This window comes from Balaenoptera physalus, assembly GCF_965194825.1.
Source record: "Balaenoptera physalus genome assembly, chromosome: 7".
Classification (NCBI taxonomy): domain Eukaryota; kingdom Metazoa; phylum Chordata; class Mammalia; order Artiodactyla; family Balaenopteridae; genus Balaenoptera; species Balaenoptera physalus.
Window position 1 is genome coordinate 35,324,290 of NC_138886.1, and position 26,851 is coordinate 35,351,140.

Genomic DNA, 26,851 nt, shown 5'->3' on the forward strand with positions numbered 1-26,851 from the left:
TGAACTTTTCTGCCGTTATCCGTTTCCACTCTTGTCCCCTGCCCTTTGGGATTGGAAGGAGGGAAGGGCAGGCAGCTCCAAATGATCTTCCTTCTGATGCACAGCAGCTCCTGGTTCCTCCTGGGGCTGGCAAGACCCTTGCCCTGTGGGGAAGGGAACATGGCCAGCAGGACAGATGGCCTTTCCAGGTGCCACCCCCTTACAGAACAGTTAGAGCTCTGACTAGCAAAACAGATCTTATCCCTGTTACACCCACTTTCTCTCTTTCGTTCCCCAGACAACTTCAGGTCACGTCCAGTTTGACAACTGCAACTTTGAGAATGGACACATCCAGGTCCATGGCCCGGGCACCTGCCAAGTGAAGTTTTGCACCTTCAAAAACACCCATGTCTTTCTGCACAATGTGCCCCTGTGTGTCCTGGAAAACTGTGAATTCGTGGGCAGTGAAAACAACTCTGTGACTGTTGAGGGCCACCCGTCCTCAGAAAACAACTGGGCCTACACGCATCTCTTAGGGCTTATCAGGTCCTCTCCTGGCGTGCTCCCGACAGAGGACTCTGACTCTTTAATGTCCTTGGACCTGGAAAGCAGGGACCAGGCCTGGAGCCCAAGAACCTGTGGCATTGTCATTGAGGGTAGCCAGAGCCCTACCAGCCCAGCAACTGGCTCCCCCAAGGCTGGCTCACAGGAGGCAGAGGTGGGCAGTGATGGGGAAAGGGTGGCCCGGACCCCAGACAGCAGCGATGGAGGCCTGAGTCCCAGCGGTGAGGATGAGGATGAGGACCAGCTCACGTACAGACTGTCCTACCAAGTGCAGGGCCCGCGGCCGGTCCTGGGGGGCTCCTTTTTGGGCCCACCACTGCCGGGAGCATCCATCCAGCTGCCCAGCTGCCTGGTGCTGAACTCACTACACCAGGAGCTGCAGAAGGACAGGGAGGCCATGGCGCTGGCCAGCTCTGTGCAGGGCTGCCTCATCCGCAAGTGCCTGTTCCGGGACGGGAAGGGAGGCGTCTTCGTTTGCTCTTATGGCCGAGCCAAGATGGAAGGAAACATCTTCCGGAACCTGACATACGCGGTGCGATGTATACATAATAGCAAGGTGCGATGTATACATAATAACAAGGTGCTGTCATAAGACTTACTGTACAGACCCATGAGGCCTCGCTGGGTCACAAGGAACATGATTTTTGAGTGGTGAGAGGGCTTCAGTGGCTGTACGCAGGAGGGCTTGGATGGTGCTAGCATGCATTTTTTAAAAAAATCCTCTTTTAAGCTTATAACACACACTTGCCTCATGTCCATCATCTGATTTGGATGAGGCAGAAACTATTCTTCCCATTTTACAGAAGATGAAATAGGCCTAGGGAGGAAGGTGACTCACTCAGGATCACACAGCAGGTTAGAGGCCAAACAGAATGGGGACTAGAACCCAGGTCTTCCACCTCCTTTCACTATGCTGATATGCTGCTTCTCAAATATGTCACCCAACTCCTAGTAGAAGGAACAAGGGCTCTTTAGCCTGGATGCAAGATAATTTTGGGAGACGTGATCGCTGCCTGTGATCCAAACTGTGCGGGTAGTTGAGAAGGCTTCCCAGACGAGGAGATGTCGAAGCTGAGTAGGATGAGGAGAAGAGAACCAAGGAAAATGGGCTGCGTGTGGTGAAAAGGAGGTGCACAGTGAGGGTTCGGGCAGCAGACATCCTGTGCTGGGGCCTGGCTGTGAGGCCAAGTTCAGCAGTGTGGTGGGGACCGTTGGAAAATGAGCAGGGGAGGTAAGCAGAATCCACCTTGCCCAGGGCCTAGAAAGCCCCGTTGAGATGTATGGATTTCATGCTAAGCATGGGTCATCCTGCTCTGCGTGCCGTCAGCGCCTCGTACCTGCAACCCCCTCAGGCACCACAGGACAGTAGCAGCTCAGGATGGGAAAAGCTTCGAAAAGGAAAGACATGGCCTTTTAGAAGGAAGCATGACATAGCTCCTAGGTTTGAGTCTCACCTCTCCTCTAATTCACCGTGAACGTTACCTTCCTCTCGTGTGAAATGGAAATACTGCCCCACCTCTTCGACTGGGGGTTTGTGAGGACCCAGTGCCATAATATTGGCAAAAGCACTTAGAAAACTGAAGGGCATTGTACAGATGTCACATGTGAGTCTTGCAGGTCTTTGAAGGCTTCTAGAATGGTTAATAGCAGTTGCATCTTAATTGTATTTTACCCATTTCCAAAGAGGATTTCAGGTGGTGTTACCCTGAAAACACAATATAAAACTGTGCTATGAACAGAGAATAAAAGGTAAAGGTCAAATAAAAGGGGTGGGTGACAGCTTTGCTCTCAGGGGGACCACGATGAAAGGATCTGGGTGAGCCCTCAAGGAGGGCTTTCCTCCTTGCATAGTTATTAAGAGTGTGGCTTCTGAGTCAAATTCTGGCTCTGCCCCTTATTAGCTATATGCCCTTTGGACTAATGATACTACCTGCTCCAAGGTGTGGTGAGGATTGATTGAGGTCATATATATGCATATATATATAAAGTGCTTAGCAGTGTGTCTCGTGCATAGCAAGTACTCCATAAATGTGTTTGGTGTTTTTTTTTAAGACTTTAAAAAAAAATCTTTCCCAGAGTAATGGTGCCTGGCCAAGCTGTCTAGGAAGACTAGGAGTTGGCAGGGTGAAGCTGTGAGGCAAAGGAGGCATGCGGGAAGGCCCAGACCTAGAGAGGACACAGGACACTCAGGGAGTCGCGAGTAACCTCAACAGCCAGAGCGTGAGGTGAGGGCTAGTCAGCAGGAGTCAGTCAGCTCAGGGGCAGGTGTCTTGTCAGAGAGATGGGAGTTGTCTTGAGGGCAGTGGGAACACACTGCAAGATTTTAAGCAGAGAATTGTGGTCAGATCCGCATTTGGAAAGCTCCTTCTGTCAGCTGTGTGTGGAGTGGAGTGGAGGGGAACAAGACTGGAGACACAATCAGTGCGGGGCAGTGGATAATTAGGGCCCATACATGGAGAGGAGGAACAGGGCAGTCCGGAGAGGTGGCGAGGAGAACCTCGGGAGGGGAGTGGTCGAGGTTATGCAGCCTAGATTTCTGGTGTGAGTGGCTGAGGCAAAGGCAGGAACTGAGAAGCCGAGAAGGTTAGGATGTGGAGAGAAAGATGCTGAGTGCGGTTCTGGGCACGTCGAGTTTGGAGCATCAGTGACATCAGGCAGAGGTGCCATCTGGTTACGTAGGGCTGGAGCTTTGAAGAGAGATGTGCCCTGACGTGCAGACTTGGGAGCAGGTGGTAATTGGAGTCATGGACAAGGAGAGACAAAAAGTTAAACAGCTTTCGTTGTAGCCCTCTGGAACTGTTGCCCCCAGGGAACTTGTGGCAGGAATTGTGCAGCCAACTACTCCTAGTGAGTCTCCAAAAAGGAACCTGAAAAGCTGATTTTGGCTGGCTTTTGACTAAAACAACCCATGGTGTCTCATGAGTATGCAGCTTCGGGAACACATATATCAAATGGCATTAATACAAGTGGGGAGCTGTGGGCAGGAGTGCCGGCTTACTTAGCTGGTCCCTGTGGCCAGGAGCAAGGCCTTGATCCAGTGGCCAGAGGGCAGCCGCCCTACCTCTGCCTTCCAGAACATTCCCGAGAGGGTAGAGGCTGGCAGAGGGAATGAATAAAAGTATCACTGACCATGATTTTTTTTTCTTGCTTCTTTGGGTATCTGATAATTTTTAGTTGGAAGTGAGGTATCTTGTATAGACGGTGGAGACAGAGGTAAATGGTGTTTATGTGTGGGAATGGGCATGCCTCTTCTGTGACACTTGGATTTTGTTTTTACGATTACCTTCAGTGAACCACAGGCTCCCGATTCCTCCTGCATTTCTTTGGCTGGTTTGCCAGTGGGCTTTTCTGTTTTAGGTCTTCCCTTTGCATCTGCTCCTCCGTGCTCTTGCCCCTCCCAGCAGCAGGCCACTGCCATGGCTCTGGCTGGCCAGCCTGGTGGCACAGTGGGTGGTAGGGAGCCTCTCGTGTCGGCATTTATCCTTAGTCTCAGGAAGGTGCTGTGTCGGTGGATTTAGGACCTTGGCACTAGGCCCTTTTCAGTGGTGCTGCCTCACCCCCCAGCACTAGGGGGGCTCTAATGATCGAGGCCCAAGATATTTTCCTCCCACCTCCCTGAGGGGTAAAGGGTTTATTGTTTTTCTGTTCCCTCCCTTCAGAGCCACTGGGTTTGCTGCCCTTCCCCCAGCTGCTTAAGGCTTGTTCTTTGGGACAGTTAGGGGAGAAAAATCCAGGAGGGGCTTAGTGCTTTTCCCACAGTGGCGGTACTTTTCCCACAGTGGCTGTACTTTCCCCCAAGTGCCCACCAGGAGGGAGGCTGTCTCCCGTCTCTCGTCCTGCCTTCAGTCTTTGTCCATGAGCACCTGGCGAGGTCCATGGAGAAGTGAATAGATGCAGCTGCTCCCGGGGCTTCTGTGCTCTCACTAGTTCACAACTGGCCTTTAACAATTCATGGAAACGGTTAGCTGAACTCTTCTTACTGGCCAGTATGGCATCTGTGTCTTTTCAGACAAACAAGTACTCACGTCTCATGTCCTTGAAGGTGCCTGTTTCCCTTAGATTCCAGGCTAGTTGGTTGTCCTGCAACCTCAGCTCGCTGATGGATTCAAGAAAGGTTATGTTTTTGTATCTTCTTGTTGTAAGTGTGGGAGCAATGCTCTTTCCAACTTTCCCCATCCTAAGCAGAAAGCTTCTCCTTGAAATTGTACTTCCATTATACTTTACCCCTCCCAGAGTTTTATCCTAATGTAGTACAGTGTTTATTGTTAGTACACAATTTACCTTAACGTAGTGCATTTCATTGTTAATACATAGTTGTTTAAAACAATATGTATTCTAGATTTTCAGAATTGCTAAAAAGAGAATGTAAGTAGCAGTGCATCCCCATAATAAGCTGTTTACTGAGTTATGGTACCTTGTTTTAAAGAGGCTTCTTTATCTTATACCAACACTTGTAATTGTCTCTTAGCTTGGAGTTCCATTGGTTTTTCCACCCCAGGATAATAATACAGCAAGAGAGATGCAAAGCGGGCAAGAATGGGTATTTGTCTTAAAAGTGGAAAGCAAAAGGGAAGGTGGGAGAGGACAGCCTACGAGGTACTTTACCCTCAGGTGCTTCCTCAGGCAGGTGAAGTTCAGCAAAGGCACATGTGGAAGTGGTGGATCTGGCACTCGATTCCATTCAAAGTAGCTATGCCCTTGGACCCCTGGAAATCTTCATGTAACTGCACTGCATGTAGAGTTTGCAGACCACTAAATCACACCTTCTCTAAGCATCCTTTCCATGCCATCATCCAGTTATTTATCCTGCTCAGAGGCTGTGAATGTGGAGCTCAGGGCCAAGCTTCCATCCAGGTTTTAGTAAAGAACTGGCGTGAGGTTGGTGCAGTGCCTGTAGGGCAAAGCCAGGAAGGACACGGAAATGGCTCAGTCCTCACGAGCACATGGCGGAGAGTGGCTGGTGTGGTATCAGGTAGAACTGCACGGACCAGACGGGAAGGAAGACTCAGGTATTCCCCAAGCAGTTTTTTAAAATACCTTTGTGACAGGAAAATGAATGGCTCTCTCTTCTCTGCCTAGATCATCATGCTCAGGAACCACATTCACCGCTGCAGAGCATCAGGCATCTTTCTTCGCTTGGAGGGCGGAGGCCTGATCGCTGGCAACAACATTTACGACAACGCAGAGGCTGGCGTAGACATCCGGAAAAAGTCCAACCCTCTCATTCTGGTACTTCCTCCATCTTCTTGCCCTTTCAGGATGGCTCTTGGTGCTCAGAAACCTTTTCTGAGGATGTTTAAGCAAATGTTGCCATCTTGAATTCCTGTTGCTTCCTGTTTGCAGGTAGTTCCTGCCCTTTTCTCTGTGTGTCCTTGTGACTCTGGGTCTCTTTCTCCATGTATTGAGAGTGACTTTGCATAAGTCACGTACGTCCCTGCAGTCTCCCCAGCAAGGAGGAGGACTGGATAGACAGGGAAATTCACAGGGCCTTCCCTCCCTCAGCCCTGATATGCTCTTGTGGGCTTTGAGTTCGGTAAGAATAAAGATATGTCTGCCATGAAAGACACTTGGATCAAAAATAAAACACCAAATTAGTTCATTCTTTACTATTAAAAGGACACGTAGGATATTTATTCTGAAGATTACTTGTTTCGTGGATATCGTGAGGCCATAGTGAGTTTGATCTTAGCCAGTGTGAAAACCACTTAAAATCCTAGAATATGAGACCAGTGACGTGAAAGACCTGCCCCATAGTTTTGCTCCGGACTTCTCTGAGAGACAGGTTTCCCAGAAATTGAGAAACATAGTGGACTTTTTATGGGCTTGGAAAAATAATATCCATCCTATACATAGTGCTTATTATATGCCAGATACTGTTCTAAGCACTTGGTATATATTTATTTAATCATGGTTTAACTCTTACACAACCCTGTGAGATAGAATTATTATTATTCCCATTTCATAGGTGAAGACACGGAGGCACAAAGACGCTAGGGACCTTGCCCTAAATCACACGTCTAGTGCTAGAGCTGGCCTTTGAATCCAGGCAGTCTGACTCAGGGTGGATGTTCTTAACCCAGTATATCTAGACTGCCCTTGCAAATGCAGAGAAAGGCAAGTTCTTAACTGTATTTCAAGAGACACGCCTGGCCAGTGTCCTCTGCCAGCCCCTTCCTCTCACTCTTTCTGCCATACAACTGATATTTGATGCATGGCCTTGGCTTAGGAAATTATTGCCACTGTTGCCAGAGAGATGAGAGGAGTTCGCCTTCCCAGGGATGGGGGGACAGGACAGTTTAGCAGGTGGAGGGGGAAGGGAGTATTACCTGCCTTTGTGAAACAGTGTAGGATAGAAATACCATTGCTTACACCTCTCTCCTTGTGCTTTTCAACCCTGTGAGGGACTTCTGTAGGCAGCGGTTACCCTGGTGAGTCTGCCAAATCCTTCAGGGGAAAATCTGAAAAGTGAGTAAGAATAGGAGAGCTTGCAGCATGAAACACTTTAAAGCAAACTAGAACTTTGTTTCCGTGAAATCATTTTGGAAGAGAAACAGCTAGCTTTCTGGTTTAAATATAGGATTGTATTTAGGCTGTAAATTAGCAATTAGAGTGAAACAATTTTATTATAATTTATTATAACCTAAAATTTTCATCACTGTCCAAAAGCAACTAACTGACTGAGAAACAGAAAAACTGGGTTTCAGATCCGGCACTGCCGCAAACATACTACATGACCCTGGGCCTGTTTCCCTGTTTGCACGGTATGAAAATCTCCAAGGGTCCTTGTAGCTCGTACACCTTCTGGTGACCTCATGCCTCATGGGAACCTAAGCTCCCTGGAGCTGTACCTTCCACAGGTCCCCCCCGAATGAGAAGGGAAGACTAGAAGCCAATGACCCACTCCTTCCCTGGGTGGCCCCTTGGGACTGCACTTAGAGTTCCCATGTACTGGGGCACTGCCCCCTTCCTGAGAGGTGGGCGCCCTGGGCCCTGGGGTGACATGGCCTAGCCAATGATCGTGTGTTTTGGGGACTCTTTGGAGGCTCAGAAATTTTCAGTAGTGTGCATTGCAGATGAAGGGCAGGAGCCCTCAGCAGTAAGTGCCAGCATAACTACATCCCAAGAGTCTGGGTGGGGAAGACTCCTCTCTTGGGAGTCTCCCTCATAGGTGTCAATGTGTGCACCTGTGCAGAGAGGGCAGGGCCGCGTCCATTCACTTTGTTTTGTTGTTGTTGTTTCTTTTTTAAAAAATTGTATTTATTTGTTTTTATTTTTTTACTTTTTGGCTACATTGGGTCTTTGTTGCTGCGCACGGGCTTTCTCTAGTTGCGACAAGCGGGGGCTACTCTTCATTGCGGTGCGCAGGCTTCTCACTGTGGTGGCCTCTCTTGTGGAGCACAGGCTCTAGGTGCACAGGCTTCAGTAGTTGTGGCACACAGGCTCAGTAGTTGTGGCTCGCGGGCTCTAGAGCACAGGCTCAGTAGTTGTGGCGCGTGGGCTTAGTTGCTCCGCGGCATGTGGGATCTTCCCTGACCAGGGCTCGAACCCATGTCCCCTGCATTGGCAGGTGGATTCTTAACCGCCGCGCCACCAGGGAAGCCCATTCACTTTGTTTTGTGCTAGGGATCTTCCAGCAATGTCGTTTTCTCTGCTGGTTCATCCTGGCCCTGCTGTGGGGCAGCAGTGAGCACTCTGCTTCTCAGTGGCGTGTCTGAGCTGCCTTCTGTGGTGTCTCATGTTCACTTGCAGTGTAACCAGATCCACCACGGCCTTCGCTCTGGCATTGTTGTCCTTGGCAATGGGAAAGGCATCATCCGGAACAATCAAATCTTTTCAAACAAGGAGGCTGGCATTTACATCCTGTACCACGGAAATCCAGTCGTGAGGTATGTGCCACTGTACCCAGACCATCCTGCTCACCCATGGTCCCTCTTTCCTCTCTGATCTCTGTGTTTTCCTACTCTCTGTCTTTGCTTCATTTGAAACCATTTTTGTTTATGAAAACAACTGTACAGATGCAAGCAGGGAAGAGACAGACTTCACCCATAATCCCACCTCAGTCACACAACCTTTTGTGGTATTGCATCTGTGTTCTGTGCTTTTGTGTCTGTGTTTCCTTCCAGTTAACTAGGTGGGGCCATTCTATTCAGCAAACATAACTGAGCACTTCTAATAATGATAACAAAGGTAAACAAGGGCAGACTCCGCTCCCTAGGAGCTTACTTTAGTCTGGAGGACATGTGTGCTCAGAAATAATGCTAAGATAGGAATGGCATAGAGATTTCAACTCACCTGACAACTCTGGTCAGTTGATTGTGGCTACCTGGGATGCTGTATTAAGATCTGGAGGCTACATCTGACCTCAGCATGAAAGCATGCCGTGATCAATCAGTGGTGTAAGCTGTAGGTGGGAGGGGCCATGGATTTGCCTTCCCATCTATCATATGGCGCAGACTGTGTTAAATACTATCAAAGTGGTACCAAGAGAGGGGAAATCATTCTGACTAGGGGGCTGTGGGAGGCCTCATTTGGGAGGCGGCATTGGAGTTAGACTTCGAAATATGGGTAGAGCTTGGACTCTCATGGAGATGGGGAGTGGACATTCCTAGTAAAGGAAGCAGCATGAGTAAAGCAGCAGAGTGCAGCAGATTCAGGGGTAGCACACGGCCCACTGGCGCTTGAGAAAAAGTCTGACACAAGTTGTGACATTAGTATAAAACATCTTAAGTTGGGACTGTCCGTGATAATCTTGGGTCCTTTGGTCACTGCAGCTTGAACGTTAAGGTTTTGAGTAGAAGACCCACATAGTTACGTCTGCAGTTTACAAAAATCACTGGCATTAATGTTTAGCAAATGTATTCTGAGAGTTTTTCCCTGCATTATTCCATGTGTACTTTTCCATGCTGTTGCAGGACCTTTGTATTTATCACTTTGGACAGTTTCAGAACTGTTCCATTGTTTTGATATTCCCTCATTTTTGAACCAGTCCTATTACTGTTCCTCTGGATTTTTTTTTTTTTTTTTTTGGCCACACCGCATGGCTTGCGGGACCTATTACTGCTAGGCATCTATTTTTTCACTGTTATAGACAGCTTACTGAAAACAGTTAGTGATCACAGAGCTCTTTTTCCATCTTTTGCATTATTGCCTTAAGATAAGAGTATGGGTTTGCATGTATGCATGTCATTCATTTAACACACATTTGAGGGTTTATTCCATGTAAAGGGACAGCAGTATAAAAAGTGTGTACAAATAGTCTTTGCTCTGTGGAGCATGCAGTCTCATTCTGGAGACAGGAGCCATGAGGGAAGACTCACCAAAGCATATGCTTTATAGGTCTTCATGCAGGTGCAGAAGGAGCCCAGCCACAATTTCAGCTGAGCAAGTCAGGGCAGGGCACGTGGGGCGCTGACATTTGAGTTGTGCTTGAAGGATGAGGTGGATTTTATGGCCATAGAAAAGGCATTCTGGGCCTGGGGCAGTGAAATCTGGGGTATGTCCGGGGGAAATGGTGTAAAAAATATGGTGTTATGTCTGGGCATGTGATGCCCGGGGGGGTTGAGTAGATGATCAGCCTACAAAGTGGGGTTGATGCTGGAGCATGGAGGACCTCGAATACCAAGTGTGGTGGGTAGAATAATGGCCCTCCAGATGTATCCATTTCCTAATGCTTGGAACCTGTGCATATGCTGTCTTACAAGGCAGAAGAGACTTTGCAGATGTGACTAAGTACGTTGAGATGGGGAGAGTATCCTGGGTTATGCAGGTGGGCCCAGTGTCATCACAAGGGTCCTTAGAAGAGGGAAGCAGGAGAGTCAGAGTCAGAGAGAAGGAAATGTATCAACAGAAGCAGAGGTCAGAGTGATGAGGCCACAGGCCAGGAAATATGGGCAGCCTCTAGAAGCTGGAAAAGACAAGAAATAGATTCTTCCCTAGAGCCTCCAGAAGGAATACACGTCTGCTGGCACCTTGATTTAGCCCCATCAGATCCATTTTGGACTTCTGGCCTCCTAAACTGGAAGATAATGAATTTGTGTTCTTCTAAGCCACTAAGTGTGTGGTAATTTGTTACAGCAGCCATACACCCAGAACTTGCGGGTGCTGGTGAACTGTTGAAGGGTTTTGAGCAAGGAATATTACAACCAGATCAGTGTCTTGGGTTTTTAAAACAGTCGCTTTGAGAGAATAGGTTGTGCTTTTTTCCTTTATGTTTCTTTGTGATGGCGGATAGGGATCTGTGGGAGGGTACAGAATGAATTTCGAGATCCCTGAAGTGGCCTAGATAAGGCAAACCACAGCATATTTTTTTGCTGGTGAGTTATATAACCTATGGTGTTTCTCTTTTTTTGCCTTGGCTGCAAGGAAGCACAGGACTCAGACTGGCTCATCTGTTGTTAATATCCCATCCTTGGTTCTTGGAACAATGATCTGTCCCCTTTTCCTACTGTTTTCTGATACCTCTTTTATCTTTGTTCTGCCCACCCTATGTACACACACATACATGTTTCTCCAAGTGGCCATGGATCCTTTCTGAAGGTAAGTGAGATTTGTATTAAAAGTATACCACTCATGCATTTGCTGCTATGGCACAGCTTTCAGAAATATGGATGAGGCGTGCCTTGCCCAGGGACTGCATCTGACCCTGAATTCTAGAAGCCCAGAGTAACCATCAGCTGATTAAATTGTAATCACATCAAAGCACATACTTCAGATCTGTCTTAATAAAAACATAAGGATGTTTTTAACCTTGTTCTACTCCAAACACATAATGCAGATGCAGTTGGCATTTGACTTCCCCCGAAGGAAGTAAACCATTTGGACCCTGCCCTAGGAGATGGGAAGACTTATCAGCCAACTACTAATCACTGGGGTTCTGTGAGGAGCCAGGCCCTGTGTTAGGCTCTGAAGAGCCAGGTGAATATTTGGATCTAAATCCTTCCACTGCATGCATGGTAGGAAGTAGGAGGGCACCTCCTAAGAGAGGGGGCCGGTGCCCCTCCAGTATGGAAGGAGAACACAGCGTTCCTGGTAGTAAAAGTAACAAACAGCAAATCTGTATGCTCCAGGAATAACCCAGTTCTGCTAGGGTCTGGGTGTGACTGGCTCTGTATTTACAGGCAAGAAACCAAGGTAGAGAGACCGGAGAGAAATGCACGTCCTTTAACACGCTCAGGTGTCTGGTTCTAAGGAACTCATTTATGAGGCCTTGCCATGGTAGTAGGGCTGTGTGTAGCCCAGCCCATGGGGTTTCACATATGTGTTGTCTGATGTTCTTAAAACCCGCTTTTTAAAATCTGATTTTCTTCTTATAAGGCATGTCATTATTTTATGTTTTCATTCAGTGGATAGGCAACTGAATTAACAGAAAATAAGCTAAAGAGTAGCTGCTGGATACAAACAGAAGACGGTAGGCTTGTTACAGGCAGAATCTGATTCAGGGACATAAATCACTCCCAAACAAGCTTAACACAGCCTCCTAGAAATTCTTGACACTACCAAGACTTTACCTGTGATCGTGCACCATGATGACATTTGTTTAAAATGGCGTTTATACGAATAACAAGTATTGGCAAGAATGTGGAAAAAAGGGAACCCTTGTACACTGTTGGTGGAATGTAAATTGGGGCAGCCACTGTGGAAAACAGTACAGAGGTTTCTCCAAAAACTAAAAATAGAACTACCATATGACCCAGCAATTCCATTCCTAGGTATATATCCGAAAACAAAAACACTAACTCAAAAAGATACATGCACTCCAGTGTTCACAGTAGCATCATTCACAATAACCAAGATATGGAAGCAGCCTAAGTGTCCATCAACAGAGGAGTGGATAAAGAAGATGTGGTATATAAACACAATGGAATACTACTCAGCCATAGAAAAGAATGAAATTTTGCATTTGCAGCAACATGGATGGACTTGGAGGGCATTATGCTAAGTGAAATAGAGAAAGACAAATACTGTATGATATCACTTATATGTGGAATCTAAAAAAATGCAACAAACTAGTGAATATAACAAAAAAAGAGGCAGACTCACAGATGTAGAGAACAAGCTAGTGGTTACCAGTGGGGAGGGGGGAGGGGCAATATAGAGGTGGGGGAGTAAGAGGTACAAACTATTAGGTATAAAATAAGCTACAAGGGTATATTGTGTAACACAGGGAATATAGCCAATATTTTATAATATCTATAAATGGAGTATAACCTTTAAAAATCATGAATCACTATATTGTACACCTGCAACTTAGATAATATGGTACAGCAACAGTACGTCAATAAAAAATAAAATAAAATAATAAAATGGTGTTTATATGTGGATAACAGTCCAGAGAGGCTGCAGAGACATGGATATAATGATATGTGCTTCTGTGGCATAGTTGTAGGTTGTTTGGGGTCAGTGGTAACTGAAGATTGCTAACTGCCTGGCTTCTGGGGCTTGAGGAGGTGCTTCATCCCCCTGTGGACCTGAGTCATCTGGGAAGCCCACAAAAGAAGGCAGGCACCTTGGATGGGCTTTGTCTTTGATACATGACATTGGTCTGGTCTCACCTTTTGTCTTTTCCTTCCATTCTAGCCGGAACCACATTTTCAAGGGCAGTGCAGCCGGCATAGCTGTGAATGAGAATGGCAGAGGCCTCATCACAGGTAGGGGTGGGACTGCCTGGAGCCGCAGCCCCCGGTGACCACAGCCAAGCCAACGTCCCAGGCTTCCCACCCACCCAGTCCTTCACCTCGACAGACTGGCCTCCTTGATAGTGGCTAGCACTTGGGGATGCCGGCTCCACGCACTGGCCATGCTTATCAGGCAGGGAGAGAGGGTCTGCTCTTTGCCAGGCCTGGTGCTTACAGGATCTGAATGGATGGCTGTTTCTGACATAACACTGTCAGAAACATTCATGCCACACAAACTGTCTGAATCCCTCCTCTTGGCTTTTACGGGCTTGTGCCTGCTCTGGCAGTCCATCCCCCTTTCCCCTCTGCCTGGCCAACTCCTGCTCATTCTTTGAGTCTCAGCCTAAGTGTCACTTCCTGGGGGAAGTCTGCCCTGACCTCCCATTATACATCTACACTCACTCTACCCAGTAGGCCTGCTCTGCAGGACATTTTCCTTAATTTCTTGTGATCTGTTTAATGTCCGTCTCCTTTGCTGTGTCCTAAAAGGCAAGGATCAAGTCTGTCTGGTACGTCAGTGTAGCCTCAGCACAGAGCATAGCCACACCTAGGACATTAAGGAGATTCAGTAAATATTGGGCCAGTGAATCCCTCTGACTGGATCCAGCCTTCCTTCATTTATCGGACGTTTTTTGAGCACACGCTGTATGCAGGAGCTGGGGATACAGCAGTGAACAAAACATGATTTCTGCCGTCAGGAACTGACATTTTAGGAGGGGAAAAAAAACAAAAGCATTTTTTTTCCCAAGGAAAGTCATATCTGAGGGTGATAAGTGCTTTACAGATAATTAAAATAAGGTGATAGAGGAACTGTGTGGGTATTTAGTATTGTATGATCAGGGCAGGCCTTTCTGAGAAGGTGACATATAAGCCAGAAGCTGGATGATGGGAAGGAGCCCAGGAAAAGAACGAGGATTCCACACAGGGCTACCTGTGGGAACAGACTTTGCATGCCTGAGGAGCACAGAGGTTGCTCATTTGACTGCAGTGTGGTGAGCAAGGGGCAAGGAGTATGAGATGGGGTCCCAGAGGCAGGCAGGGAGGGGCCAGCCTCACAGGGTCTCATGCGCCATTGTAGTCCTGTCGCAGGAGGCTGGGAGTCTGCCCTGCCACCATGCTGGGGCAGCAGTGCCCCAGGACACCCCTTCTAACTTGTGGCTCTTCAGCCCACTCACTCCCAGAGACATGGTGGAGGGGAGAGGAGAGGAAGGCTGTGGTCAGTCCAGAGCTGAGGCTGAGAAGGACAGGCTAGCGCCTTCCCAGGCGTGTGGGGGAATGGCTGGATTCTGCTTCAGCCCTCCCAAGGACAGCCCCCCAGGACAGACAGTCCTGCCTGGCCTTGGTCCAGGGACTCTAAAGCCAGTCTGTTCTTAGTCATCAATCCTCCAGGCCGCTGGGTACAGTGGATGCTGGGGATATAGGAGACCACAAGACAGACACGAACCTTGCCCTTGAGGAAAGCAGACAGTAGACAAGTCCCTAGAAAGTCAAACACCAGACAAGGTTCGGGGTGCTGACTGCTGACGGGAAGGCCTAGGCGTCCTTGTCCAAACTTGCCTTTCTATCAGCTGTCCAAGTCCTCGTTGCCAGCACTGTAGGTGACTCTTGACCCTCTTTTCTGCCTCTTCCCATAGAAAATGTCATCCGAGAGAATCAGTGGGGAGGTGTGGACATCCGCCGAGGAGGGGTCCCCATCCTCAGGAGCAACCTCATCTGCTTTGGCTATTCCGATGGTGTTGTTGTCGGGGATGAAGGCAAAGGCCTGCTAGAAGGAAACACCATCTACGGTGAGGGCGCATTCCTGGGGAGGGGTTTGGGGCCCAGCCCAGCCTGGAGGCAGGCAGCCCCGGTTCCATCTCCAGCCTGTGGGTCCTGAGAAAGTTGCCGCCTTTCCCTGGGCCTCAGAGACCTCATCTTAAAGAATAGCATCCATCTCGGGTCACAGCCACATAGACCCTCACAGAAGGCACGAGGCTCTCATAAATCACCTTCTAATCCAGATTGACCCCATGGGGTCAGCAAAGCAGAGGGCTTTATCCCCCACTTAAAACAGCAAAAGGCAGGAGTAGATCTTGCATAAGGCCAGGGCCATTTAATTCCTCACACATAGACATCTAACTTCTCTTATCCTTTCTTTTGATCCAGAGAACTAAAAATATAATGGGAGAAATAGGGTAATCGTAGAAGGAAAAGTGTTCTCACTCATTCTGTGACTTTGGGCAAAGCTTCCATCTTTCTGGACTGCATCTCTAATAATAATAATAATTATACTAACTTACATTCAGGCACTGGACTCTTGCTGAGCCCTTTATATGCATTAGCACATTTAGTCCTCATGACTACCTTCTGAGGTAGCTACAGTTATTAAACCCATTTTATTTTATTTTTTAATTAATTTTTTGGCCACACTGCGTGGCTTACAGGATCTTAGTTCCCCAACCAGGGATTGAACCCATGCCCCCCTGCAGTGGAAGCGTGGAGTCCTAACCACTGGACCTCCAGGGAATTCCTGTAACCCCATTTTAAAGGTGAGGAAACTGAGGCACAGAGAGGTTCAATAACCTCAGTGTCACACAGCTAGGAAGTGGTAGGGCTGGAACTCAAACTGAGGCCACCTCCATCTCTGTGCAGGGAGGAGTTGGGCTGGATGAGCTCTGAGGGCCCCTTTGACAGTGTCACCGTGGGCTTATGTGCTTCTCATCTGGAAGTGGGGCCTTGACAGTTCCCAGAGCACTTTTACACCCCATGGAATGATTGCAGTTGTGAGACTGATCTGTTATTACCCCTCTTGTATGAAGGAGAAGCCTGCAGCCAGGCCCTAAAGTGACTTGTCCGAGGCCATTTGCAAATCAGGGACTCTGTCTCCAGGCCAGCGCCTTTCCTGCTTCCCCTCTCGGGGAGGCACAGGGTGCTGCCTTGCCCATCACTCGGCCTCAGTGACCAGCTCCTTTCACTATCCCAGCTAATAAGGGCTGTGGTGTGTGGATGATGTCGTCCAGCCTGCCCCACGTCACCAGCAACCACGTCAGCTACAATGGCCTGTATGGAGTGGCAGTGTTCAGCCAGAAGGATGGCTCCGGGGAGTCCCCTGGAGGCCACGGGGCCCAGGAGAACTTCGGCGAGGACGGGGACGCCACCCTCTGGGAGACGGAGCTGGAGAAGGATGACGACCTGCTGCGCCGGCCCATCACCGCAGCTCTGGTCGAGTCTAACACTGTTAATCACAACGGAGGTGAGTGCCCCTCCCCGCAGCCCCTGCTCCAGGGCCTCCTGTGCTCTGCCTGCCCTAAGGCCCTTCCAGCCTCATCAGCCACTTCCTTCAGCCACTTACCCGGTACCCCAGCGTCCTGGACTTCACGTGCCCCTGACGTGAATCCATTCTTTTCTGTTCCCACCCACCCCACCCTGCCTTTCTCTTGCTGTTTCTCTTGCCTGAAATTCCCTTTCTCCCATCCACACGTCCCAAAAAACTCAGACCTCGGAGCCCACTGCAAATTCACCCTCACCCTCTGTCCTTCTCTCCTTTGACCTGTCCTCTCCCCCAGCCCCAGTGGCACTTGTTAGGGGGGGTGGGATTGTATTTGTTTCTGTGGCTGTTGCATCAACTCTGACAGGCTGTGAACTTGAGGCAAGGAACTGAATCCCACTCCTGTTGGTGCCCCCTCCCCTCAGTACCAATCCCACACCTGGCAGACACGTTTCCAATCAATTCTGAGACACATTTTTCACATTTTAACATCTCTGATGAGATGCACCTTACAGCTGATGGCATATCATGGTTTAATTGGCAGTGGTTTTCTTTCTTAGAGAACACAGAAAATAAGAGTATTTAAAATCCATGTTATCTTAAACTTGATTAAAAAAATGATAGTAGGTGTTTGATGTTTATTGAATTGGAAAAAAAATTATTGTGAAGTTCATCCAACTCCACAGCTCCCAAACCTGGCTGATTATCAGAATTACTCTGGGGGGCTGATCGAGGAAGGCTTGTTAAAAAGAGGTCCCTGGGCCCTAGTAAGCTCATCCCCCTGGGAGTGGCAGAGGCAGGGAGATGGGTAGCCCGTGGCCCCAGCCCACTTATCCGGAAAATGAGTTCTGTCCCCTCCCAGTTCAGGGTTTCCTCTACATGGCCATGCTGTCCAGTAGGACAAGCAAAGCCACATAAATTCACAAATACTTGATTTATTTTTGCTGTTCTCAACCAAGCCAGGAGAAGCAACAGGCAGTTGGCACCAAAAGGTTCGGGCTTGCAAGCTCACAGCTCAGACTGCTCCCACGTGACCCCACAGTGGGCATCCTCCCACAGCCTCCTCCTGGTGCTGCTGGTGCCTCTTAGCACTGGGGAGAACGCCTCCTCACCCCGGGTCCACCTGCCATGCTGCCTCTCCCCACGCGGCTCTAAGCCTGCTGGTTTTGTGCTTTTTTTCTACAAACACATAGTGTCGCTAAGAAATTTCTTATTTCTTAAGAAATAAGAAAACTTCCCAGAATAGTAGGGAGGCAGATTTTAGCTCAGAATGGGAAGCAAAACAAACAACAGCTTTCTAGCAGGTGGATCTGTCTGTCTAGAGGTGGATGGGCAGCCTTCAGCAGGTAGTGGCCTCCTGTCACAGGTGGTGCAGATGGCGGTAGGATGAGGCTGCTGTAGGAGGCATGCCAGCACAGGACGAGAGCCTGGGCCAGGTGACCAGCTGAGCCTAAGGAATCTCCTCACATCATGTTTCCCTGGCCACTTCAATGAGGACTTGGTGCAGAAAGAACAGAGTTTCCTTGCTGGTCCTGGGTTTCCTCCTGCTCTGTCATTCAGCTTGGAAGATGCAACCCCCAAGGGCTGGTTCTGCATGTTGATGCCTCTCCTCCCCCTCCCCCTCTCCTGGGTGCACAATTCTGGGAAGGCTTTTCCTAGTGGTATTGTCAGCAGTGACCCTGGGACCACCCTGTGCTTTCTCTGCTCCCAACCCCTCTACCCACAGCTTCAGGACTCTATGTCCAGAGTAGTGAGGTGCTGCATGTCATCACCAACGTGATCCATGCTAACGGGGACAGAGGCATCACTGTGGCCCAGAGCAGCCAGCTCACCCGTGTGGCCAACAACAGCATCTCCTGCAATCACCAGAGTGGGGTCAAGGTCGAGGCCCAGTGCAAAGTGGAGTTCCGAGGCAATGGTATCTATGACAACAGAGGCCATGGCATCATCACCAAGGGTGACAGCACTGTCATTGAAAACGACATCATTGGCAACCGGGGTAGCGGGCTGCAGCTGCTACCCACGTCCGACACGAAGGTGTGTATGTGTGTGTGTGTGATGTGTGTGCCTATGCAGGGCATGGCCCTAGGAGAGCCCTTGTGCCCTCTCTGCTGAGAAGCAGAACCTTAAACCCTCAGCACTCTGCAAGGGTGCTGCCAAAACCCAGCCTGGAAGATGCAGGGGAACTTCACGCTGGAGGGAATGCGGGAACTGGGCCCTGAAGGATGAACAGGGGGTACTGGCAGGAAGCTGGGGCGGGGGGTGCCACCCGAGGTATCTTCGTGGTCTTCAGCTCAAGATCTGGGCTAGTTTAGCTCTCTTCTCCTAACAGAATAATCTCGCACAGGACCTGGTATGCAGTAGGTGCTTAATGGAGAGAAGTCTTGCCTCGGGGCCTTGGCACCCACTGTTCCCTGTATACCTGGAGTAGCCTTCTCTCCCCTTTTCCTACCTACCAAGTCCTACAGCTTGGCTCTCCCTTTCTTCTGGAAGCCCTTCCTGACCCCCCCAGGCTGTTTGAGGTGCCCTTTTTTTGTACTTCTGAGGTGCTTATGCCCACCCTTCACAGGGCACTTCCCACAGTGCTCTGTGTCTGTTCCTTTGCCTGTTTTTCTTCCCCGCAGGACCTTGAGCTCCGAGCTCCGTTTTTATGCAAAGCACTGAGCTGGGTGCTAGGGTTTCAGTGTTGAGCCAGACAAACCCAGTCCCTGCCCTTGTGAAGTTACAGTCGCAAAGCCTTTTTTCGGCTTTGTGACTTCATGAATCAGTGACTTCAGCAAGGAGTAAGGAATCCCTTGGCTTTGCGTCCGAGCACTGTGGGAGCAGAGGAGGGGAGGAGGGCTCGCTGTTGCCTCAGTTGGGTTGCCAGTGGCTCACACCCCATCTGCTGGGTCTTTGCATATTGTTCCTTCTTCCTGGAACAACTCTCCTCTGCTCTGTACCTGATAAACTCCTACCGCTTACCCATCACCTCCTCCAGAAAGCCTTTCCTGGTTCTCTCTGGGCTGGTCTCGATAGCCTTTCCCTGAGCTCGCATGGCTCAATGCTGACCTACCTAGCATGCTCTTACCCCTCGGTTTTATAACTGGTGATTCACTTACCTGGCTCCCCTACCAGTCTAGGAGTCCCTGAGGTGTGACAAGCTCTGGCTGCCTCTCCCAGGTAATAAAGAACCGGATCCATTCATTCCGGGCCTACGGCATTGCCGTGCAGGGCCGTGCCAAGGCTCTGCTGCAGGAGAACACCGTCTTCCAGGGCAAGACCAACAAGACCATCTTTCAGCAGATTTCAAACAACCAAGAATGCATCATGCAGAACAACAAGTTCTTGGTCTTCAAGAAAAAGTAAGTGCATGGGGTTGCCTAAACCAATCTTCTAGAACCACAATGAGGTCACTGGGGAAGCCAGGCTCAGAGACTGCAGCTGCCCTTGTTCCCTAGTCCTGCTAGCTTTCGGCTCTGGTCAGGTAAAGGCCTGTGCTTGGGTTTTGTGTCAGGCCTGGGCTGAGGACCTGAGCCTGACTCCCTAGGAGGGAATAAGCTTTAAAATAGTCAGGGGTATGTGGTTTCAAATCTCACCTCTGCCAGTTACTGGCTGTGTGACCTTGGGCAAGTTACTCAACATCTCTGAGCCTTAGTAAAATCCAGTTAATAATGTCTGCTTTGTAGCACCAGTTTAAATAAGATCATGTGACCTAGCAGCATATCTGAGGTATCATATAAGTGTTCATTGCTGTGGCCGCTGTTGCCCCTTGTTTCTGGTATTTCTGCCTCAGTGTACAGTTGCTTCACACTCACCTTCCCCAAACCCTTGTCCTTCCCTGTTCCCCATTTTGATGACATCACCATCCATTCTGTTCCAGCAGCAAAACCTCTGCCTCTCCTTCTCCCTGACACTGAAGTTCAGTCAGCTACCAGGTTCTCTTGATTCTGCTTCTAAAGTGTTCTTGTACCTGGCACCTCCTCTTCCCAACTGCTGCCACCCTTGTTCGGGTCAGCACCCCTCACCCTGACCCATGGCTCCTGTTCCCATTACTGCTGTTTCAGTTGTTTATGGATGGACTCCGTTCCGGTTGGTTGATACTTTGCCATACTGGTTGCAAAAATAATAATAATTAGTAATTATTATTGATACCATTGTTGTTGGTATCACTCCTGCACTGTTAATCCTTCTGTCCTGTTGCAGCAGCTTCCTGCCTGGTCCCCCTGTGCTTGGGCTACCCCCGACCTGCAGGGCTGTCCTCTGCATCCTGCCAGAGTAACCTTTCTAAATCAGCTCTGGCCACGTCACATGCATGGTCAGAAACCCTGGATGGAGCCTCTTTTTCTATAGTAATGATCTCTACTCTGTTTTTTTATTATACACTTTCTCAGTAACAAATATTTTTTGAGGAAACCCCCTCAGTATGTTTATTTATATAGTCATAACTTATAAAGTATGATATAAGTAGAAATTCTAATATTGTCTTCCCAAATCCCAGCAGATCATATTGTAGACTCCCTGGGGTCCACTTCCTCCTCCGGCTTTGGAGACCCCAGGGTACAGGGTACAGCCCAGACCTGTTGGCCTGGCATTGTCCCCTGTGCACTGTCCGCTCCTAATTTCCTCTCTTTTCATCGCTTCTTCTCAGGAGCTCGCTCTGCTGCCAAACGCAAATGCTTGCAGATCTTTGAACATAGCCCTAGGCTTTTACTCACCCCACAGTAGCCAGCCTCTGACTCTACCCATATCTTTACAGTCCCACTCGTAATATTATTATCATAAAAATATGTAAAAGCCAATGTTGCTGGCTTAAGCAATTTAGGATTTGATGTGTGTAAGAGGCGATCCCTTGTAACTCAGGACAGGTTCCTTGTAACTTAGGACAGAAAGCCCTAATCAAAACATCACTACCATTTGACTTTCCCCAACCCTTCGTAATCTCCACAAGAGCTCGAGGGACTGGAAATCCACCAACTTCTGTCCCATATAGATCTGCACTTTCCAGAATGTCATATAAAAGAAATAACACAGTGTGCAGTCTTTTGAGTCTGGCTTCTTAACACTTAGCCCAGTGTATCCCAGATTGACCTGTGGCATCTGTCATTCATCCTTTTTGTTGCTGAGTGGTGTTCTGTTGTATGGACGTACCACACGGTTTATCTGTTCATCAGCTGAAGCGTATTTAGGTGGTTTCTAATTTTTTGGTGACTATGAATAAAGCTTGCATGACATTTACAGTCATGCAGGTGGGGGAAAAAATGGGGCTGGGGGAATGAAAGAAAAGCAAGCCACTGGTCTTATCTAGATCCTTGTTTAAAGATGGGGAAATAGAGGACAAGAGGGAACCTATCCAAGGTTACGTGTAGATCTGAAGGTAGAGCTAGAACTAGAATTAGTTTTGCACATATTCCACCTCCTTTTGCTATCACTTAACTAGGGAGATGCAACCTATACCCAGATTTAAACAAAGCCAAAAGTAAGTTTGTGCAGGGCATTCAGCAAATGCTCTAGACTCCCAAAGGGTTCACTCTCATTTTGCACCTCCAGGTCTGATACGTGGCGCCTGGCGAACCCACCAGCACGGCCTCACCTTGAAAACTCTCTCCGAGGCCCCTCTGCTGCCCACAGTGGGCAGAAGGTGACAGCCATGGCAACCAGGATCACAGCCCATGTGGAAGGTGGTTACCACAGCAAACGCAGCATCTTCTGCACCATCCTGTAAGAATGGAGAGCCACGGAGTGGGGCAGCTGGGGGCTGTCCTCAGACTCTGAGAAGGAAGCACATACCCTGCTCTCAGGCTCGGGCCCTGCCCAGCCAAGCTGAGAGGTTGTGGCCTTTGGGATGGAAGAATTAGTGCTTGTGAAGGCTCCTGGTCTCCTTATCACCGCCCTGAAAAACAAGCTCCCAAGTCTTCTGTGGACTAAGAACAAGGTACCTTCAAAACCCTTTGGCTCCACAACCCTCAGCAGGAAAGAAATTGGATTTTTTGTTGGTTGGTGGTTTTTTTTGGCCGCGCCATGTGGCTTATGGGATCTTAGTTCCCCGACCAGGGATTGAACCCAGGCCCTCAGCAGTGAAAGTGCGGTGTCCTAACCACTGGACCGCCAGGGAATTCCCTGGAATTATTTTTCGAGGAGAAAAGGGGAACCAAAGTTGGTGGGTTTCTAGTCCCTTGAGCTCTTATAGAGATTATGAAAAGTTGGGGAAATCGATAATGAAAACCTTGGTCAGGTTTTTCTTTTTGAGTTACAGGGAACTGCGTTTTATATACACCAAACCCAGAATCTTCTCAGGGAAGAACGGATTTACTTCTAAGGGAGAGAAGTGATTCTAGTGAGATGGAAAGAGCCCCAGATTTTCCCCTTTCCTAGACCTCACTTTTGACCCTCTGGGGACACTGCCACACCCACCCTGCTGCCTGGGGAGGCTGGAGGAGTTGGGTTTGGTTTCCGTAAGGACACAGTTCTCTTGAACGTGGACCTGTGAGGGAGGAAGGGGCTTGGGATAAGGAGCCCCTCTTGAAAGGCTGCCCCAGGGATGACAGGGGCATGCTGAAAACAGGAAGGGGCGTGTGGAGAAGGCTTCCTTCAAGTGGCTTAGGTGTGCAGACGCGTGCTGGGCTGGGTGGTACAGGGGTGCACCTGACTGCTCTACCTTCAAGTTGCTCCCAGATTCAGGAGGACATTGGCTCAGCGCTTGCTGCACAGGGAGGATTTGAATCCCACAAGCACACCCAAACCAGCCGCCCCTCCTGGGCGCAAGACTGGCGGAGACCGAGGTGCCTAGGGCCCTCGTCTGTGTCCACATTCTCATGGATGACCACCTGCCTTTACTAACCCTACCAAGGTTTCCCACTCTGTGCCTTGGCTCATGCTCTCCCCTCTTCTGGGTGCACCCTCCTCGCCAGCTACACATGCCTAGGTCCCACCCATTCTTCCAGGCTCGACACTGCCACCCAGATGGCAGTGCTCTGCCCTCTCTGAGCCTCCTCTGCCCTTTCTCTGCCCCCACAGGGTATATTCTGCCTTGCTTAGGAGTTACCTGGGCCCATCCCTGTCCCACTGACCTGCCTGTAAGCTAGCTCCATTAGAGTCACCACCTGTGTCCCCAGTCCCCAGCCCAGGGGGTAGGGTTAGCAGCCTGAGTGAGGAGAGGAAGGCTGGCTCCCAAAAGGCTGTGCTGAACCCAACTGTGAATGTGTTAAGGTTCCAGAGCCAGGCAGGCTCAGACCCACTGCTCTAGGAAGGGGGCCCGACGCAGGCCTGGCTCAGCCCGAACAGTCCCCCGCCCACCCGGCCCTTCATGTGGGGCCTCACCAGCCTGGTAGCGTCACTGTCGTGCACCTCACAGATGGCTTCCCAGGCTGGTTCTGCCAGGCCCCCGGTGCTGCTCTCCCGGGTGGAGTAGGTTGGGCTAGAGGGAGCCAGGAGCACTGGGTACCCGCTGAGGACTTCGGGCACAAGAGCGTGGGCCCCTCCCATCCCCAGCGCTGTCCTTTGCACTTATCTATGGCCCCAGTGTGAGTCGCTGTACAAATTGCTGCCTTTTATTATTTTGTAACGAATGACTTTTCTGTGAACCAAGTGCTTATGAAAATCTCAGCAACCAAAATAAAGTTCTGTATTTTAAAGGAGGCACTTTTCGGGGTACTTTCCTTGGTCTGGGTATGTGCTAGGGTTCCTGAGCGCTGGATGTAGGCCTCTCACCACTCCGCCCCCCCCGAGGCACCACTGCTTCCACTGAAGGAGACAGGAGACCAGGGCCATCTTGTCCATCCAGCTTGTTCCCACCTGATTCCAAGTTCCAAGGTCTGTGTCCTCACGTGTCAGTCAGGGACTGTAGTTGCAGTCCTGCCTGCCCCTTGGGCTTTGTGAAGAGTAACAGTGAGGTCCCTGGTGTGGATGACCTGAGATCCATGACCACATTTTTCCCAGTTTCAGTCACTTAGCATCTTACAGTGTTTGCCATATCCACATGTCATTTGAGGAGAAAGCTAGTACTTAATATTTTTCTTTAAATCCTCTTTTAATTAAAAAGACTTTATTTTTTAGAATTTTTTCTCTTAAGTCTTTTTATTAACAGGTATAGTTGATGTATAATGTATGTTTTAGGTGTACAACACAGTGATTCACAATTTTTAAAGGTTATACTCCATTTATAAAATATTGGCTATATTCCCTGTGCTATACAATATATCCTTGTAGCTTATTTATTTTATACATAGTAGTTTATACCTCTTAATCCCCTACCCTAGCCTTGCCCCTCTCCCCTTCCCCCTCCCACTGGTAACCACTAATTTGTTCTCTACATATGAGAGTATGTTGTTCTGTTATATTCACTAGTTTATTTTTTAGATTCCACATGTGATATCATACAGCATTTGCCTTTCTCTGACTTATTTCACTAAGCACAATACCCTCCAAGTGCATCTTTTTTTTTTTAACATCTTTATTGGAGTATAATTGCTTTACAATGGTGTGTTAGTTTCTGCTTTATAACAAAGTGAATCAGCATCCAAGTGCATCCTTGTTGCAAATGGCAAAATTTCATTATCTTTTATGGCTGAGTAGTATTCCATTGTGTATATATATATACCACATCTTCTTTATCCATTCATCTGTTGATGGATACTTAGGTTGTTTCCATATCTTGGCTATTATGAATAATGCTGCTGCGAACATCAGGGTGCATGTATCTTTTCAAATTAGCGTTTTCATTTTCTTCAGATATATACCCAGGAGTAGAATTGCTGGATCATATGGTAGTTCTATTTTTAGTCTTTTGAGTAAACACCATACTGTCTTCCATAGTGGCTGCCCCAGTATACATTCCCACCAACAGTGCACAAAGGTTCCCTTTTCTCCATGTTCTCACCAACATTTGTTATTTGTGGTGATGATAGCCATTCTGACAGGTGTGAGGTGATATTTCATTGTGGTTTTGATTTGCATTTCTCTGATGACTAGCGATGTTGAGCATCTCTTCATGTGCCTGTTAACTATCTGTATCTTCTTTGGAAAAATGTCTGTTTAGGTTTTCTGACCATTTTTTAATCAGGTTGTTTATTTTTTTGATGTTGAGTTGTATGAGCTTTTTATACATTTTGGATATTAACCCTTTATTGGTCATATCACTTGCAAATACTTTCTCCCATTCAGTAGGTTGTCTTTTTGTTTTGTCTATGGTTTCCTTTGCTGTGCAAAAGCTTTTAAGTTTAATTGGGTCCCATTTGTTTATTTTTGCTTTTGTTTCCTTTGCCTTAGGAGACAGCTCCAAAAAATATTGCACGATTTATGTCAAAGTGTGTTCTGCCTGTGTTTTCTTCTAGGAGTTTCATGGTTTCAGGTCTTAACGTTTAGGTCTTTAATCCATTAGAGTTTTTCTAAAACCATACACAAAAAAATGTTCTAATTTCATTCTTTTACATGTAGCTATCCAGTTTTCCCAGCACCCCTTATTGAAGACTGTCTAGAAGTTTTAGATTTACAGAAAAAGTGAGGAGATAGGCAGTAGAGAGTTCCCTTACTACCCTTACTGCCGAGCTTCCCTGTTATTAACACCTTACATTAGTATGGTACATTTGTCAAAATTAATGAGCCAGTAGAAAGTCCACAGTTTATTCATATTTCCTTAGTCATTACCTAGTGTCCTTTTTCCATTCCAGGACCCTATCCAGGAACTTAACTAAAAAGAAATGTTTACATTACTTCACTACTATAAATGAAAAGCTAGTGGTTTTAATACACACTAAAATAAACTGTTAAAATGAAAATATTCACAGTATCACAAGCAACTAAACCTTTGTTGAAACCAAACATTTGGGGGAAATTTGTTACTGCAGTTTAGCCAAGTCAGCATAACCTCATATATCCTGATACACCCCCATGCCACTAAAATTATCTTATATCCCATCAATAGTATATTAAGCACTGACTTGGTAAGGCTATTGCCCCTTCTTTACAGAATGAATTGAGTTCTTTTTTTGTTTTTTTAACTAAAGTATAGTTGATTTACAATGTTGTGTTAATTTCTGCTGTACAGCAGTGATTCAGTTATACATATATATATACATTCTTTTTTATATTCTTTTCCATTATGGTTTATCATAGGATACTGCATATAGTTCTCTGTGCTGTACAGTAGGACGTTGTTGTTTATCCATTCCACATATAATAGCTTACACCTGCTAACCCCAACCTCCCGCTCTGTCCCTCCCCCAACCCCCTCCCCCTTGGCAACCAGAAGTCTGTTCTCTATGTCCGTGAGTCTGTTTCTGTTTTGTAGATAGGTTCATTTTGTCATATTTTAGATTCTACATTATAAGTGATATCATATGGTATTTGTCTTTCTCTGTCTGACTTCACTTAGTATGATAAGCTCTAGGTCCATCCATGTTGCTGCAAA

The 26,851-nt window shown here is 48.0% G+C and overlaps 1 protein-coding gene across 14 annotated transcripts in view; it reads left to right on the forward strand.

The window, feature by feature from the left end:
* Positions 1-26,851, forward strand: part of FBXO10 (F-box protein 10) — an 83,094-nt gene that overhangs the window by 37,211 nt on the left and 19,032 nt on the right. For 5 of the 14 annotated variants that reach the window (XM_082468586.1, XM_082468590.1, XM_082468589.1 and 2 more), the window contains 8 exons: positions 278-1,099; positions 5,623-5,772; positions 8,293-8,429; positions 13,120-13,190; positions 14,852-15,004; positions 16,180-16,449; positions 18,191-18,501; positions 19,587-19,808. In XM_082468586.1, the coding sequence (XP_082324712.1) occupies positions 278-1,099; positions 5,623-5,772; positions 8,293-8,429; positions 13,120-13,190; positions 14,852-15,004; positions 16,180-16,449; positions 18,191-18,501; positions 19,587-19,808 (2,136 nt within the window). The other 9 variants (XM_082468587.1, XM_082468591.1, XM_082468593.1 and 6 more) reach the window with 6 other exon arrangements.